The 16,057-nt window shown below is 42.3% G+C and overlaps 3 protein-coding genes across 5 annotated transcripts; all 3 read right to left on the bottom strand.

The window, feature by feature from the left end:
* Positions 1-385: 385 nt before the first annotated feature.
* On the bottom strand, positions 386-1,003 carry LOC111208669 (RING-H2 finger protein ATL5). Its single transcript, XM_022707963.2, has one exon. It carries the CDS (start codon positions 785-787, stop codon positions 392-394), a length of 396 nt encoding a protein of 131 aa, XP_022563684.1. The 5' UTR covers positions 788-1,003; the 3' UTR covers positions 386-391.
* A 132-nt stretch (positions 1,004-1,135) lies between these two features.
* LOC106414614 (probable UMP-CMP kinase 1) lies at positions 1,136-9,560 on the bottom strand. 2 transcript variants are annotated; one of them, XM_013855241.3, is made up of 8 exons: positions 9,464-9,560; positions 9,319-9,383; positions 9,157-9,211; positions 8,967-9,084; positions 8,689-8,845; positions 1,752-1,832; positions 1,557-1,664; positions 1,136-1,471 (listed from the first exon to the last, which is right to left on the bottom strand). In XM_013855241.3, exons 2-8 carry the CDS (start codon positions 9,346-9,348, stop codon positions 1,403-1,405), a joined length of 618 nt encoding a protein of 205 aa, XP_013710695.1. In that variant the 5' UTR covers positions 9,349-9,383; positions 9,464-9,560; the 3' UTR covers positions 1,136-1,402. The 2 variants fall into 2 exon arrangements, with proteins under 2 accessions (XP_013710695.1, XP_013710694.1); XM_013855240.3 differs by having other exon boundaries at positions 1,136-1,664.
* Positions 9,561-10,226: 666 nt separating this feature from the next.
* Positions 10,227-14,324, bottom strand: LOC106416257 (phragmoplastin DRP1E). 2 transcript variants are annotated; one of them, XM_013857109.3, is made up of 16 exons: positions 14,114-14,324; positions 13,866-14,022; positions 13,721-13,784; positions 13,531-13,638; positions 13,297-13,398; positions 13,150-13,200; positions 12,996-13,057; positions 12,759-12,849; positions 12,610-12,674; positions 12,338-12,532; positions 12,133-12,252; positions 11,976-12,046; positions 11,689-11,914; positions 11,564-11,614; positions 10,645-11,040; positions 10,227-10,563 (listed from the first exon to the last, which is right to left on the bottom strand). In XM_013857109.3, the coding sequence occupies exons 2-16, from the start codon at positions 14,010-14,012 to the stop codon at positions 10,435-10,437; spliced, it is 1,878 nt and encodes a 625-aa protein (XP_013712563.1). In that variant the 5' UTR covers positions 14,013-14,022; positions 14,114-14,324; the 3' UTR covers positions 10,227-10,434. The 2 variants fall into 2 exon arrangements, with proteins under 2 accessions (XP_013712563.1, XP_048620805.1); XM_048764848.1 differs by having other exon boundaries at positions 13,866-14,053; positions 14,114-14,130.
* Positions 14,325-16,057: the final 1,733 nt, after the last annotated feature.

Here is a 16,057-nt window from a genome sequence, read left to right on the forward strand (position 1 = left end):
CTATTGGCTCACGTATTTTAAATACGTTTTCATGCAGTATAGAGTATAGACGTGTAAATATCAGAGAACTCAGTTTTGCGTTTCTATTTTGTATTATATTGAAAACGTACGTAGAGTACTTTGATTAACCATTTATTTTGATTTAGTAGCATACAATACTTGAATTAATTACTTTACAGCTAAGCAAGCGAAAAAAAAAATCAAACTATTTTTCGATAAAGTTTATTTCAACTTTTCTTTACAATTACTTTTAGTCGTGGCGGAGTTAGGCAATGTAGTATGATCAAAAGAAAATCTAACACGTCTGAGGTCTGCCAACATTTTGTACACATAATTCGAGATTAGCTAGAGGGCTACGCTACGCGTCGAGACGGTGATGGTTTCATCAGAACTATTTGTTGCTGAACAAATCGAGTACACCGGCAGAAACAAAAAGTAAGAGCAGAGGATTCACCGGAGGTAAAGGCGGAATCTCAGCTCTACACAACGGACACGTCGACATCTCACAAAACCATGTATCGATACAGACTGCGTGGAAACAGTGACTACAAATCGCCAATCTCCTCATCTTGTCTCCCTCCTCTGCCTCTTGCATGCACACGGCGCAATACGGCGGAGACGAATGATCGGTCACCGCCGTTTTCTCCTGGCTGCTGCGGAACGTGAACGTGCGGTGGCGACGCCATGGACGTGTGCCGCATCTTAGGAGGAGGCGAAGAGAGAAGACGACGAAAATGGAAACGGTGGTGACTTCGCAGAAAGTAAACACAGATTGAGCTAACATCATTCAAGAAAAAAAGGGTTACATTGAATAACGAACGAGAAGCTCTTTTGGAGTGTATATATATTATACGTAAGTTAATGCCATGTATGAACGTAGTAGTAGCATCCTTGATAAAATGGACGGTCGTGATTCGATAGGGCGATATATTAAGTTTTTTTGACGGTAGCCATTGGCTACAAGTTTCTTAAAATGTTGGCTCTCATGAGCACGTAACAATAGGTTTTTTCATGTCATCAAGTGGATGCCGTGAATCATAATGGCAAGTCTATGTAAAGATCCATTTGCTTCTAGTCAGGCCACTTTGCGGATTTATTATATGTCAACTGAGCCTGACAAGTTCCTAACAAAATGTTATTATTACAACGAAAATGTGGTTATATCATAAAGGGAACACGTTATACGTAGAGATACTTGCATTACATAATAAGCACAAATTTGTAAACCTAGTTACGTATACGACAGGACATGTGAAAGTCTCTGTTTTTGTTTTGTTCGGCGACAACTAGTCTGCGATGCCGACGTAGGCAAAACCCAGCAGTGATAATAATTAATACACAAGATATCTAAAAGAACTACACCAAACACTGTTTGTACGAAACGAGCACAAGCTTCACCTTCTCAAGTTTCAGATGCAAATACATATTTAACTTCCTCGAAAACCTCTTGGCTCGGTTTTGCAGCATTGATCTTGAGGGAAAAAAAAGAGGATCAGGATTGTGGAGCAGCATGTGATGGTAACGATCATGGAGAAGAAGAAGAACCAAGTCCTAACCTTTCGAAGTTTCCCTTTAGATTCGTAGTAGCTAACAATAGGGAGAGTAGATTCTACAAACACTTTAAACCGTTTCTTTATCGTCTCAAGATTATCATCTTCTCTTCCCTTTCATAACCAAGACATAACTTTGGTAAATGATTATATTATATATAGGACCGGAACTAGATACCATTTTTCAGTTAAGATACCAACCTGGTTCCTGTTCATAATGCGCCTCTCTAGTTCTTCTTCAGGACAATCAAAGAACAGAACAAAAGCCGGCTTGATTTTAGCCTATTCAATTCCACAAAAAGTATTATTAAACCAAGGCAGCTGTGTTCAAAAAAAAAAAAAAACAAGGCAGCCTATTCAATTCCACAAAAAGTATTATTAAACCAACGCTTACATCAACGTGTATTTATTTGATAAAAAGATAAGAATACTTGGTGGTGATTTTGCTCTCAGGCACCGTGGTCGAGAAAAGTCTTTAACCTCTGGTCTCTCTCTTGTTTCCTCTTTTACCCCACGGTTTATCCTCTTTTCAGTCTTTTATCCTCTGTAAATCGCAGAAACTTTTCAAAAGTTTGCCGTATTCAGAAGAAACCAACGGTCCGTTGATAGCTTTCCTTACCGACCACCGCTTCTGACGGAATCCTCACCGGGTTCAGCCCCCGACAAAGTCGGTGGGTCAGCCAGGTCACCCTGCGCCGGTCCTCTACTCTCCTCTCCCCACTTCCACCGATGTCCAGCTCTCTCTCTGCAGAACTTGGGAGCTCGTACGGATGAAATATTGGTGAAGAGAGCATCTTTGGGTTGATATAACCTTGTACACTTTTTCCACACTTGCAACTACTTCAAGGACAGTTAAGGATAAAGCATTTATCACAACTACTCCCTCACCATTGATTATATTCGTAAGCTTTAACTCCGGTGACTTGGTTGGTATAACCTCCTAATCAGCTTTATCTGGTTATTACTCCTCGCCGCCACCGACCAAAAGCTATAAAGCATCAGATCTTCTTTCACAACTACAAGATGTCGCGACGGCTCAGTAGATCTGAAAAAGGAAAAATGCAAGCTCCTCAAGAGTTACCTCCGAAGAAACCTCCGGTCCGTATTCCGGCAAATACTAATGATGACTTGATCGAAGCTAATAGGTTAACCATCATTGGAAGACTTACAAACCCCCTAGTCCAAAAACCTAGAGCGGTAATAGATTTTATGGCTCAAGTTTGGAACCTTGAGGGGAGAGTGGTAGGAAGAACACTAGGTCTTGATAAATTTCAGATCAAGTTCGAAACAGAACAGGAACTCACCCAGGTGCTAGAGAAAGGACCTTATCATTACAAACGCTGGATGTTGATATTACAACGATGGGAACCTACGGTGTCTGACCAGTTCCCATCCAACATCTCCTTTAATGTCAGGATACATGGTATTCCTCTCCACTTCTGGTCAGAACAAACCATTCGCACTATTGGAAAAGAGTTTGGGAATTATTCCCTCAGAGATGAAAAAGATGCAAAGATTTGGGTAGAGGTGAATGGTCTTCAACCGCTGATAATGAAGATGGAGATCGAGCTCCCTACGGATGATATCACAGAGGTGGAATTCGAATATATGAAGATTGAGAAGCATTGTTTCACCTGCTTCTCCTTGCTCCATGAGGAGATCGACTGTCCCTACAGGCCTCTAAATGCCCCTTCACCAAAGGAGAGAAAGTTAGGCATCACTCAGAGTATTGCGCTACAGAGGATCGAAGCTGAAAAGAAACGCCATGATGATAGGCGAGGCTATAGTAGACCTGAGAATGCCAATTTGTCACTAAGATCAGCTGATGATAGCTACATTCAACCTAGAGGAGAAGGTAACAGATCTGAGTACGGTAGATACAAAGACAGAACTGTCAGCTACAACCGAGAACATTCTATTCTCTCTAGAACGGCAAGATCAAACGCTGCCCACTACAGGAACCAGCGCCCCTCAATGCAATACAGAGTGGTAGATAAGAGCAGACTCAGCTCTGGCTCTTCTACTCCCCATCAAGTATCGGGAGGACGATCAGGAGTACTTGCAGTAAGAACCTCTCCACCTAACAATATTGAACGAGATCTCCCACGTAGCAACGAGATCACTCCGACTCGATCTCTTAAAGACCGTCTAGGACCTTCCTCAGATCAGGCTGAAGCTAATTCGGGGTCAAAAGAACGTAGATCAGCACTAGAACGCATATCAGAACCAGCTACCTCTAAAGAGCCAGCAACTAGAAGGACCCCTAGTTTTGAATCAGGCCGTCTGCTGCATGGCGAGACCAGAATGGACGAAAATAATACCATCATGCGAGCAAATACAGTTGAGTCCCCCCCTCCGGACAGGATCCCAGCTACTCTCCGCCTTGGTTTAGATAGCTCAGAGGCTGCAAGCAAGAGAGGTTCTATCCCAGTGTCCTCCCTCAGCAAAGCAGTAAGTAAGAGGAGAGTTACTAAAATACAAAAGCGTGTCGTTAGAAGCCCTATCCTGGTTTCCAGCTTGAAGAGGCAAACTGTGGCTCGGCCAACCACTTCAACCAAAAGACGGCTCGCAGTTGATAAAAATCTCCCTTGTGATAAGGCAGGAACAAGCAAGACAGGCGCAAGCATGCAACGAAAGAAGAATGGCCAACCAAATGCGGTGATTATACCGGGTATTACTAGAGGTGGGGTGGATTTTCGGCCCCATCAAAACTCTCTTCTTTAGCCATTTTGAGCTGGAATTGTCAAGGACTTGGGAGTGTCCAGACAATCCGGCGAATTAAGGAGATCCATAAGAACATGGCTCCTAATGTAATATTTTTTATGGAGACAAAGAATGATGATGACTTTATCAATAAGAAACTACAAAGTCTCCAATACTCTCATTACTTTTCAGTACCGCCTATCGGGCTTAGTGGCGGGCTAGCTCTCCTATGGAAAGATGATACTGATATCACAATGCTCGAATCATCTCCCAACTTAATTGATACCAGAATCGTATATAAGGGAGTAACATATTTTGTGTCCTTCATTTATGGAGCTCCGGCAGCAGAAAACAGAGCCGCTTTTTGGAGTAAAATCAGCTCAGTGGGAACCGGAAGAGATGATCCATGGCTGATCACCGGGGACTTCAATGACATACTCACTAATGCAGAAAAGTGTGGAGGACCAACTCGCCCTGAAAGCTCCTTCACCTCCTTTCGAACTTTTGTTGCGCAAAACGGGCTGTGGGACCTCAAGCACACAGGGGAACAACTATCCTGGCGTGGCAACCGTCATACTCACTTCATAAGATCCAGACTGGATAGATCAATGGGTAACTGTGCGTGGGCAGAAGCCTTTCCCATGGGTAGGTGTCGATACCTTCGTTTCGAGGGATCCGATCATCGGCCCTTAATGTCATACTTTAACTCGGACAGAACCAGAGAGGCATGTTCAGGTTCAACAGAGCCTTGACGGAGCAGGAGGAGGTTACTCAGCTAGTTGATGATGCTTGGAACTCCTCTCCTTTGGATACGGTTATAGAAAAGTTGAATAACTGCAGGCGAAGTATCATTCGTTGGGCAAAGGAGCAACTAGAACAGAGCAATTTGAGCATTAAACGCAACCAAGAGCTACTGGAGGCTGCTCTCTCAAGTGATAGTCCAGACGCCACTATCATCGAGGGACTAAATGCTGAACTACGACGTTCTTACCTAGCAGAGGAACAATTCTGGCATCAACGGAGTCGGATACAGTGGCTCAGGCAAGGGGACCGGAACACCGGGTTTTTCCACGCTGCAACAAGAACCAGAAGAATCATTAACTCGATCCCGGTTATAGAAGATGCTCAAGGAGGAGTGGTCTATGAGGAGTCAGACATAGCTCGAGTGATCTCTGATTATTTCACTCATATCTTTACCTCAAATGGCAACAACTCTTTCTCCCAAATTCAGGGGCTATTAACCAGGAAGGTTACCCCGGAGATGAATGCTATGTTGACAACTATACCGAGTGATTCGGAAATCCGAGATGCAGTTAAGTCTATAAACGGGAACAAAGCCCCTGGACCGGATGGTTTCTCAGCTACATTCTACCAGTCCTATTGGCATATAGTCGGAGATGATGTGATTAAGGACGTAAGGGAGTTCTTCATGACGAATCACCTGCACCCGCGGCAAAACGAAACCCACATTAGACTCATCCCGAAGGTGACAGGAGCTCGATCAGTTGCTGAGTATCGGCCAATTGCTTTATGTAATACACATTACAAAATTATTGCCAAGATTCTTACCAGGAGACTGAGGCCGCTACTACCTCTACTCATCTCCAAAACACAATCAGCTTTTGTAGCGGGTAGAGCTATCGCGGACAACGTTCTCATCACACATGAAACCCTCCACTTTCTACGGACTTCAGAAGCAACAAAACGATGCTCGATGGCTGTGAAAACAGACATGAGCAAAGCATACGATAGAATAGAATGGAGCTTTGTAAAGGAAGTTCTAGGCATGCTCGGGTTTGATGCAAGATGGATCTCCTGGATAATGAGCTGTATAGAATCGGTATCCTATTCTTTCCTGATCAATGGAACACCCTAGGGACCCATCCGACCCTCGCGTGGGCTCAGGCAAGGCGATCCATTATCACCGTATGTCTTCATCTTGTGTACGGAGGTCCTCTCAGCTTTGTGTGCAAAAGGCCAAGCGAATGGAACTTTACCGGGGGTGAAAGTGGCTCGGGGTAGTCCGGCAATTAATCACCTCCTCTTTGCCGATGACACCATGTTCTTTTGTCAATCTAAACCATCATGTGTCTCTGCCTTAATGAACATCTTGTCGACCTACGAAGCTGTCTCGGGCCAGAAGATCAACCCTCGGAAATCGGCCATTACTTTCTCTGCAAAAACACCAGCACCAATCCGTGCAAGAGTAAAGGAAACAATGGAGATTTCCTTGGAAGGTGGAGTGGGAAAATATCTGGGTTTACCCGAGCAGTTTGGACGCAAGAAGTGAGACATTTTTGCCTCTATACTGGATAGGATCAGGCAAAAAGCACACAGCTGGACTGCAAAGTTTCTATCCGGGGCAGGAAAACAAGTGATGCTTAAGTCAGTCCTTGCGGCAATGCCGTGCTATGTCATGTCGTGTTTCAAACTTCCGGTGTCTCTGTGTAGACAAATTCAGTCCCTCCTCACACGGTTCTGGTGGGACTCGAATCCGGACAAGAAAAAGATGTGTTGGGTCTCTTGGGAAATAATGGCCTTACCGAAATTCGCGGGAGGACTCGGCTTCCGGGATATTGAAACGTTTAATGACGCTTTACTGGCAAAGATCGGCTGGAGATTAATCAAGGAGCCACAGTCTTTGCTAGCTCAGGTTTTGATGGGAAAATATTCTCGGTACCAATCTTTCCTGGACTGTCCAATACCGACAACAGCCTCCCATGGCTGGAAAAGCATCCTAGCTGGAAGAGAGATCTTGCGGAAAGGGCTGAGTTGGGCTGTAGGTGATGGCGAATCAATTCGAATCTGGGATGACCCATGGCTCTCCTTGGATACCCCCCTGCGACCGATGGGGCCGGCTCATATGGCTACTCAATCTCTATTGGTTAAGGAGCTGTTATGTCCTCTCACCAACAAATGGAACTTGGAAGAAATAAGAAGAATCATCCCTCAGTATGAGGACTTTATACTGCGCATTAAGACAAGCTCAACACAGTCTCCGGATACAATGGTTTGGCTCAAGGAAAAATCAGGGGAGTATTCTACTAAAACTGGATACGGTTTGGGAATGGTGGTGGACAGACCTACGCTGGTTGCAAATGAACCAGTCCACTGGCTGAAGGATATCTGGAACGTCAACACTAGCCCCAAATTGAAGGACTTTATCTGGCGAGTTGTGAAAAAAGCTATCCCGGTCAGTTCCAACTTAGAGAGGAGAGGTGTTCCACGATTCAACTGCAAGAAGTGTGGCGGGTATGAGGATGACATGCATGTCTTTCTATCATGCTCTATTGCAGAGGAAGTTTGGAGCCTCATTCCGATAACACAAGGACCTGGAAGCTCCATATCTTCTGTCCCCGAACTCATAAAGCAGGGGAAACAATATGTCCCACTGCCACCGACGGGTTTAAACACTCCATTATGGCCATGGTGATGTGGAATTTATGGAAAGCAAGGAACAAGTTGGTCTTTGAGAATAGAGTCTTTTCAGCTCAGGAAACTGTTCTCAAAAGTATCACAGATGCAAAGGAATGGAATGATGCACAACCTGGAGGTAAATCTCATCCCCAAGACAACCCCTCGCCGGCTCGACCTCACTGCAACTCGACAGTCCCACCTCCGTCACTCCCAGCTACGATACTTGTGTGTAAAGTTGATGCGGCCTGGGATGCTTCCTCTGGAGGATGTGGTATTGGTGGAATCTTCTGTGGCTCTAACGATCGGAACTTGTCAAACGTTTCGGAAGCTTACAGTCATGTCTCCTCAGCATTAATGGCGGAAGCTATTGCTGTACATCGGGCGGTTGCCCTTGCTGTCTACTCAAACGTCCGATCCCTGGCGGTTCTCTCTGATTCCCTATCTCTGATCAAGCTTTTGAAAAGGGGAGGGACACAACCTGAACTGTTCGGTATCATGTTTGATATCTATCATTTTATCAAGTACTTTGATGTTATTTCCTTTGATTTTATTTCTCGCAACTTTAATGCGGAAGCTTATACCGTGGCAAAATCAGCTCTCGTCCTGTCTGTAATGAATTCCAATATTGGAGTGTAAAACCGTCTTAGTAATGCAATTTCGTTTGATCAGAAAAAAAAAAAAAAAACCAACGCATACAACATGTAAAAATAGATTTAAATAGATTGTAGATGGTTTTCAGAGATGGTTTTTAACTGCTCTCAAAATCCATTGTTGGATTATTCTACGTCGATTTCAAACTGTGTTATTTCGAATGCGGGTCCTAGAACTACAAGTGAAGATTTTCTACGGGGTTCTTCTTTCCTTAGCCATCTCTATCTTTTGTTATGTTTAGATAGCTTATCAACCTACTGTCGAGTATCTCTCCGGTTGTAATCGATTTAGCTCATCGGACGTTTAATTTTAATATAAGATTTTGTTGTTCAAAAGAAAAAAGAGATTGTAGATTGATGACCCTTACAACATTTTCGAATATTATTCGGTTTTCTTCATTGCGAGGGAAACCATCAATGATGAACTTATCATTGCCACTTTCCTCCATAGCTTTACACAAAAGCTTCACCGTAATCTCGGACGGCACAATTCTCCCCTGAGAAATCATGCTTTGGATCATGGATCTGAAATAATCCACACAGAAAGAAAAGACATAACCCTAAAGCAAGAACAAGGTTTACTTTACGGGAGTATTATTATTATATATTATTCAGCAATAAGTTTGAGATTTGAGAGTTCACTTACCCAACTTCAGAACCAGACCTGATCTCTGCTCTGAGAAGATCACCAGCACTCAAATGGGTATAGCTAAAGTGCTGGACAATATTAGCACACTGAGTACCTTTTCCACTTCCAGGCCCACCTAAACTCAAACCATTCAACTTTCAAGCAAGATTCGAAAGAGTAAAGCTTTACATAAGAGTGCAATTACTACCCAACACAAAAACAACTGTTGGTTTCTTCCACCTAGGACTTTCTTCATGTTTGTCCTGTAACCAAAAGATATCGTTGTTGTTTTTTTTTTTTTTTGTTGATATCATTGAATTTTAAGCAAAAGTAACAACTAAATTTGGGGGTATACAGGCGAGAAAGATACCTTGATAGGAGCATCAACAGGAGTTTCCATGATTAATCTACTACCTTTGATCTAACTGATACTATCTGCGTGAATCAATATGCAAGAACATCAATATAAAGTTATAAACTGATTGCATGTTCATACCAAAGACACTGAAAATTACCTGGAAATCGACAGAGATGCGACTGTGAATCACGCAGCAGTTTGACAAGTCCTGAAGGAAGTTCAAAGTAGAGGAGAAGAAAGTAATGAAGAAGGTGGCCTAGCGGCAGTACTGAAGCAGGGTTCTCACACACGAGTCCGAGAGGTCGGGGGTTCGATCCTCAACGACACTCGAAGGGCCGGGGACGGACTGGAACCGTAAAAAATCCCTGTCCGACGTCAGGTGGGCTACGGCCAGTACTGAACGCCGGCTTTGGGGGTTTCTTGCAAGGGGGCCCCTTCGGGGGTGGAGACAGCGTCTAAAAATAAGGGTGTAAAAAGCCTGTTTAACCCACACAAGTTTTAAACCCGACTGAGTTGGGCGAGTGGTTAGAATTTCGTGGTTGAGGTGCCCATGGTGCCAATACGCCCGGGTTCGAAGCCTCACGCTGCAAACAATTCTCTCGGACCACTGGGGCATTATTACATGGAGCTCGTCAGCGCCAGGGGGGGGAATTAGTCCTTTGGGCCTAGAAAGCCTTTGGGGAAACCCCGATTTCCTTAAAATTCAAAAAAAAAAGAAAGTAATGAAGAAGATGAAGCCTTCTTGGAACTTCTACCGTTCTGTTTCCTGTTAGAAACGGTACGCTGTCTAAAAAAACTGCTACAACTAAAATGGCGCGCAGTCCCCTACTTCTAACGACAGACGACACAGTGTTTTCAATGACATTTGATAAAACGTCCTAAATAATGTTTGTTCCAACGGCGAGCAGTCTACTGTCTCGGAAGTGAAACGCCAACGCGTTTTCAAATAGAAACGAGAAGTTTATATTACAAAGGTCTGAATCTGATGATAATAACTTACATACAAAAGGACATAGTCAACGAACATATTACAAGTCCAACGAACTTTATAAACAAACACACCAAGTTAATAGTTCTCTAATCAGAAAAACCATCATCAGACACACACTCAACACACTTCAGCTCTCTTCACCGCACCCAAGCAACTGCATCAATCTCATCTCTGGCTTTCTTATACAACTCCAGCCTCTGCGCACACTCTAGTCTCCTCCCCATCAATGCCGGATCTTCATCTAGCAACAGTCCCAACTGTTTCCCCTGTAACCATAACATATAAAGTTTTGAATCCGAAACACTTTTGAGACATTTTATTTTTTAGTTTATAGTCTTTAATTTTACCTCTCTCTTGCTGATCTGACTGTAGAAGTAATTGAGCAGCGCGAGCTTAGCTTGTCTAACCTGACAATAAACACAAGCTTTCGGGATGGTGTTGCGAAGTGTATCCGAAACCATGCTGACGTACGCAGATACGTTTGATGCTATCCTTCTGAAATGTCCATCTCCGTATAGGTCTTGTGCTGCGGGGGAAGGAGAAGCGGCTTGGTTTTTGCTGTTGGCTACTGCTGGTCTTTCCATTTCTTGAGGAAGTTTCCTGAAGAACTCAGCTGTTAGATAAGCAGACTCCATCTCAACAAGACGAATAACCGACTTCTTGCTTTCTTCACGAAACTTCTCCAAGGAGGTGTTGGCTGCTAAAGCTAGCTCCACTTGAAGTGAAGGGAAACGCTTTAGCTCCTGCATTTTCGCCATCACAGAGAGATTTAGGTCTGTGGTTTCAGTTTATTCTGTTCAGGTATTTTTGGTTTCGGTTTATTTCCCACCGAAGTGAACCGGAAAAAATTGGTTCGGTTTGGTTTTCATTTAATTTCGGTTTCTAATTTTATTTCCGAAAATAACCAATTTTTTTGTTTCAGATATTTTCAGTTAAATTCGGTTATTTTAATTAACTTCACTTATTCGGTTAGTTAGTTCGGTTAACTTCGGTTAATTTTTTTCTTTCTTTTTTTAAAAACCGTAACCGAACCGAAAACCAAATCATTATTCAAAACTCTGCCAAACTAAACCACACTCCAAACCATAACCGAACCGAAAACCAAATCATTTTTCAAAACTCTGTAGAACTAAACCGAACTCCAACCGTAACTGAACCGGAATTTTTTTCGGTTCGGTTCGGCTGGTTCGGACAAAATACTCAGGCCTAGAGAGACTTAATTCAGTAAAATCCTTTCTTAGTTCATTAAGGAAGAGACTATCTCACCTGAGTTTCTGCAATTGACTTCCTTACAAGCTCTTTCAAGACAAAGTGAACCTGAAGCACACAAAACTCAATTATGGTTCCTCTATATATAAAAACTGAAAGCTAAGGGTGTAGAAAGAACTTACAGCGTCCACAGAAGCTTCAGCTGGACCTCTAAAGTAACCTAACGCCCCTTCAATAAGACGGCGATAACCTTGTTCAGGTGCAATCAAGTGAGGCTGATAACCATCTGCTTCAGAGACTATTCTCTTCACACTCTGTAGAGAAAGATGTCGATCAAAAGGAAGCTTTTTAAGTGCAGCTGGGAGCTGGTTGTCGAAGACTCCATAGATACGGTCACCTCCAGGACGCCTACAAATGTTAAGCATTAATAAGAAACTGGTGGAAACTTCAACAGTAAGAAGATGCTTACCCTCCATCCAGATGTTCCTTGAAGATCTTATCGAATGCACGGCACATCTCCAGTATAGTGTAGAGCTGAGCCTGAGAGTGAGAGCGAGACCAACAGATTTAAGCACACAGCAAAGAAGAAGAAGAGAAATGGTTTCGTATAGAGAGAAAGTACTCACCCCAGCATCAACTGCAACAGGCTTACCCAATCGGTCTAACTCTCTCTCAAGCTCCTCGATGCTTTTGTTTATTAAGGATAGGATGCTTGGGATACGAGACCTGATAACAGACTCCAAGTGCTGCACAAGACCAAATCAAATTAATAAATATTATAATATGATAAAATGATGAAATATCCAGCGTTTTAGGCTTTTAGTTGGATACCTTGGAGAGCAGCTTTGCGAGATATTCTGATCCCATCTTGCTGGCTAAGTGACCATAGTCAGGACTCGTGTCAAAGTATTCTCTTTCTTTTCGTCTTGCAAGCATCATGTCAGCATTCCTGTTAATATCTGCTTGCGAACGGTTCACTATCCCAACCCAAGGATGTTGCAGCTTGTATGATCTTCCCTCAAGAACCTTATTAAGACGACCAATACTTTATGTTAGGAACAATTTTTCTAAAAAAAACACTCAAAGACTGAAGAGGTGCTTACTTCTAATGCATTAGTTCCTTTGTCCATCAAGTCTAACTTTGTAAGAACACCAAATGTTCTCTCCCCTGGGAGAATCAAATACTTTTTATCAAAAGACAATAACTGGAGCATAGATGTATCATCCACTTACAAGAGAACAGTAAACAAACCTGTTGGATCTACTTCTTTAGCGAGCTTGATTGCATCCGACGTAGCTATGTCTTGGTTGGCAGGAGATATAGCTAGTATGATACAATTAGGCTGCAAATAAGGAACTAACCAATAAGGAACTAGAAAGAGCATATTTACAGTTATAAAACGAAAAGCGTATAGTAATACTGAAAGGTTTTTATATGGTCTTGTATATTAGTATAAAGTTTACAAGCTAAAGAAGTAGCAATTCTGACCTTATCAACGTATGTGCGAACCATAGACTCGATATCCTCAACAATGGTTTCTGGCTGTCCCTCTAGAAAATCATAGATAGTGTCAGTAAGCTTCATACAACCAGCAAATAATAATGAAATGGAAACCCAAAGAAGAGATAAAAAAAAATCATACCAACAGCAACTTTAGTTAAACCGGGTAAATCAATGAGGGTCAGATTTACAACTGTTTCCCAAGAAGCAAACATCAAAAGTTAGTTCCAGAAAACAATAGTGATGTTATAAAAAAAAAAGGTTTACAGATTGTGATAAAAGCAGAGACCGTTAGGAGAGAATATACTGAGGTGAATAGGAACTGGAGATATCTGTTTACTCTTCCCTGTGATTCTGTCAGTCTCATCTTGAATCTCCTTCCGAACCAAAGCTGCCAACATCAATCAATTTTCAACCAAAAGTCAAACGACAAGGAACACTAAAACAAAACATAAATAAACCATAAAAGCAGGAAAGAAGAATAAATAACTTATATAGAGACATAAACGTTAAGGGTACATACCGAAATCTATAAACTTCCTCTTGGGAAGATGGAGGAACTCTGCATACTCCTCTGTTCCTTCCTCTGTCTTATGCAGCTGCAACACCAATGGACGCCTCGTAACGATACCTACACCAAACACTTCCTTGCTCAAAACCAAAGCTCTCTGCCTTATATTTACAAACCCAAGAAAGTACAAAAATCCACAAACCTGATCCTCTGGGAAGAAAGTCTCTCCCAACTATGCTCTCAAGAACCGAAGATTTTCCAGAACTCTGTAAAAAGCAAGTTGAAAGAGTCAACAGAGTGAAACAGATGAAGAAGAAGTCAAACGCTGCTTAGACCGGAGAAATCACCTGACCACCGACGACGGCGACGGTTGGAAGAGCTTCCCAGAGAGAATTGAAAGCGTTATCTCCAGTTCCACCACCGTAGTCACCGAGAACAGTACATGCTCTCTGTATCCTGTTAACCAACCCAATCAAGCTCTCCATAGTAGTCATCCTCCTTCTCCTATCGTTTCAAATTGACAAATCCGAAGTTCCTAAGACGAAATTTCAGTTCAGAAATAGCAAAAAAATTGCTTGGAAATTCGCCGACAGACCTGTCTCTCTATGGTTCTACAAGGTTGGTTCGGTCGGGTACAGTCGCTTGGACGCTGTCTACGAGCTAAGGAATGGTGTATGTGCTTCTCTGGTTCGGTTTAGTCCGGTACGGTCTGCTTCCAACTTTAAATAATAATGGAATGAAGATAAGATTGTGTGTGCGCATATTGTCTTGTTGCCCTTTTTTTTTTTATTGAAACGCGTTTGAATTTTCGAATTTTGAAGTTCCACGTGGACCTACACATTACATAAGCTGTCGGAAAGCCTGGAAGCCCTGGACGCTAGTGGTGTTAGATTTAGAAGGCCCAATATACAAGGAAGACTTGGGAAAAGGCTTTAAAGCCCAATTGTTAAGTTAGGCCCCGGATGAGGTTTGGGGTGAGGCCCGGCCATGTGGAAATTAGCTGAAGAAACGGACGAACATTCGTGTGATGTGGGAAACGAAGATGGCTCGTTTTCACCTAATAGTTGTCGGCTTCTACCAGCCATCGTCACATGCTTCCCTTTTAGGTTTCTTATTTAATTATTGTTATCTTTCTGTATATGCATTGGATTGGATATATCCTCATTCAAATGCTGTTTTAAAAGTCAGTGGCTGAGGTAATCACTACACATCCCATTCAAATCCAATGGTATTGGTCCGATAAAAATTTAAAGCAAGGTCAACTATGAGTAAGATTTATCCTTCTCCCAGAAGCAGAACCTTTTTTTTTTTTTTTTTTCCATCTATTAATTTTATTAAAGTTTAAACCTAATTACAACAGAGCATAAAAACCCAACATACAAACATGCTAAAACCCGACATAAAGGACCAAAACGAAACAAAGTCTACAGCCCAAGCCCGTAAGCTGAGCGGTGCCACCAACAAAACACGCGTCAAGCAAAACGCTTACCCGCCCACGTGTTGATGCCCCGCCTCACGAAGACACGTGTCACCCGATCACGCCATAGGAACCCCACAAATCAAGGTTAGCCGGAGAAGATGAAGAACGCCACTAGTTTCGCCGGAAGACGGCGTAGCAAAAACACCGTAACCGTCTTCATCACCAAGCTTTTCTACGGAGAGCTTCATCGAGAACAGTCTCGAGATCTCATCCAAAACCACCGGAAACACCCTTGACAATTTTAAACCCACACCCACACCGATCGATTTTACCCTAAGGCTCAAAACAAATCGAACCGTCGCACACACTCCGATCTACGAAATCCCCAAATCTTAAAACGCCTACAATCGATCCTTCTGTGTCGATAACAGCATGCGACACAAGACTCAGATCGAGAGGCAGAGTAACAATCAAAACACATATCCATAGATCGGTTACACCCAAAGACCAAGCCGGCGATGGTGGTGCTGAAGGAGCCACCGCCTCCCAGAAAACATAAGCCGACAAAGAAGAACTAACAAAGCTTCTTTTTCCAGAATCAAACATCCCGTTCAACCCGATGAACGGGAAAACTAAACCGGAAAAGATTCCGGCAAACCATAAACCAAAATTTTCTCTCTTCTCTGTGTAAAGTTCTAGAGAGGGAACAGAGCAGAGAGAGAAAACTGTCCGGGACTTTTTCCCAGAAACAGAACCTAACATGTAATCAAGTATAATGGCGTTTGTTTTAAATAATGATTTCTTGTTATCAAACTGTTTAAATAATTATCATAAAATAATTAAATTTAAATTGTTTGTAATTAACAAAATGACAAATGTGTAACATTTTGGGATGATTAAATTGTAGAATCATTAACTTGTTGTAATCTTTTTATATAAAAAGTTCTGAATAATAGATCTTTTATAAATTTGGTAATTAATTTTAAAATTTGTATAATTTGTCATAAATCATGCAATTTTTTACTAAATTGATATAAATGCTAACTGACCTAAATACGTAATTGGTATACTTTTTTTTTCCGAGCAACACGTAATTGGTATGCAAATCGTAAAAAAATA

The sequence above is a fragment of the Brassica napus genome, chromosome C8 (genome assembly GCF_020379485.1).
Source record: "Brassica napus cultivar Da-Ae chromosome C8, Da-Ae, whole genome shotgun sequence".
Classification (NCBI taxonomy): domain Eukaryota; kingdom Viridiplantae; phylum Streptophyta; class Magnoliopsida; order Brassicales; family Brassicaceae; genus Brassica; species Brassica napus.

Bases quoted from the DNA above. Each gene is read 5' to 3' on its own strand.
- LOC106414614 (XM_013855240.3), bottom strand. From the start codon at position 9,348: ATGGAAACTCCTGTTGATGCTCCTATCAAG. The intron at 9,085-9,156 runs GTAGTAATTGCA...GTTTGAGTTTAG, and splicing joins AACAGTTGTTTTTGTGTTGG to GTGGGCCTGGAAGTGGAAAA. The intron at 1,665-1,751 runs GTTGGTATCTTA...TGGTTATGAAAG, and splicing joins GCATTATGAACAGGAACCAG to GGAAGAGAAGATGATAATCT.
- LOC111208669 (XM_022707963.2), bottom strand. From the start codon at position 787: ATGATGTTAGCTCAATCTGTGTTTACTTTCTGCGAAGTCACCACCGTT.
- LOC106416257 (XM_013857109.3), bottom strand. From the start codon at position 14,012: ATGACTACTATGGAGAGCTTGATTGGGTTGGTTAACAGGATACAGAGA. The intron at 13,201-13,296 runs GTCTCTGCTTTT...CTTGGGAAACAG, and splicing joins CAGTATATTCTCTCCTAACG to TTGTAAATCTGACCCTCATT. The intron at 11,615-11,688 runs GTAAGTTCTTTC...TGTGTGCTTCAG, and splicing joins CTGAAGCTTCTGTGGACGCT to GTTCACTTTGTCTTGAAAGA.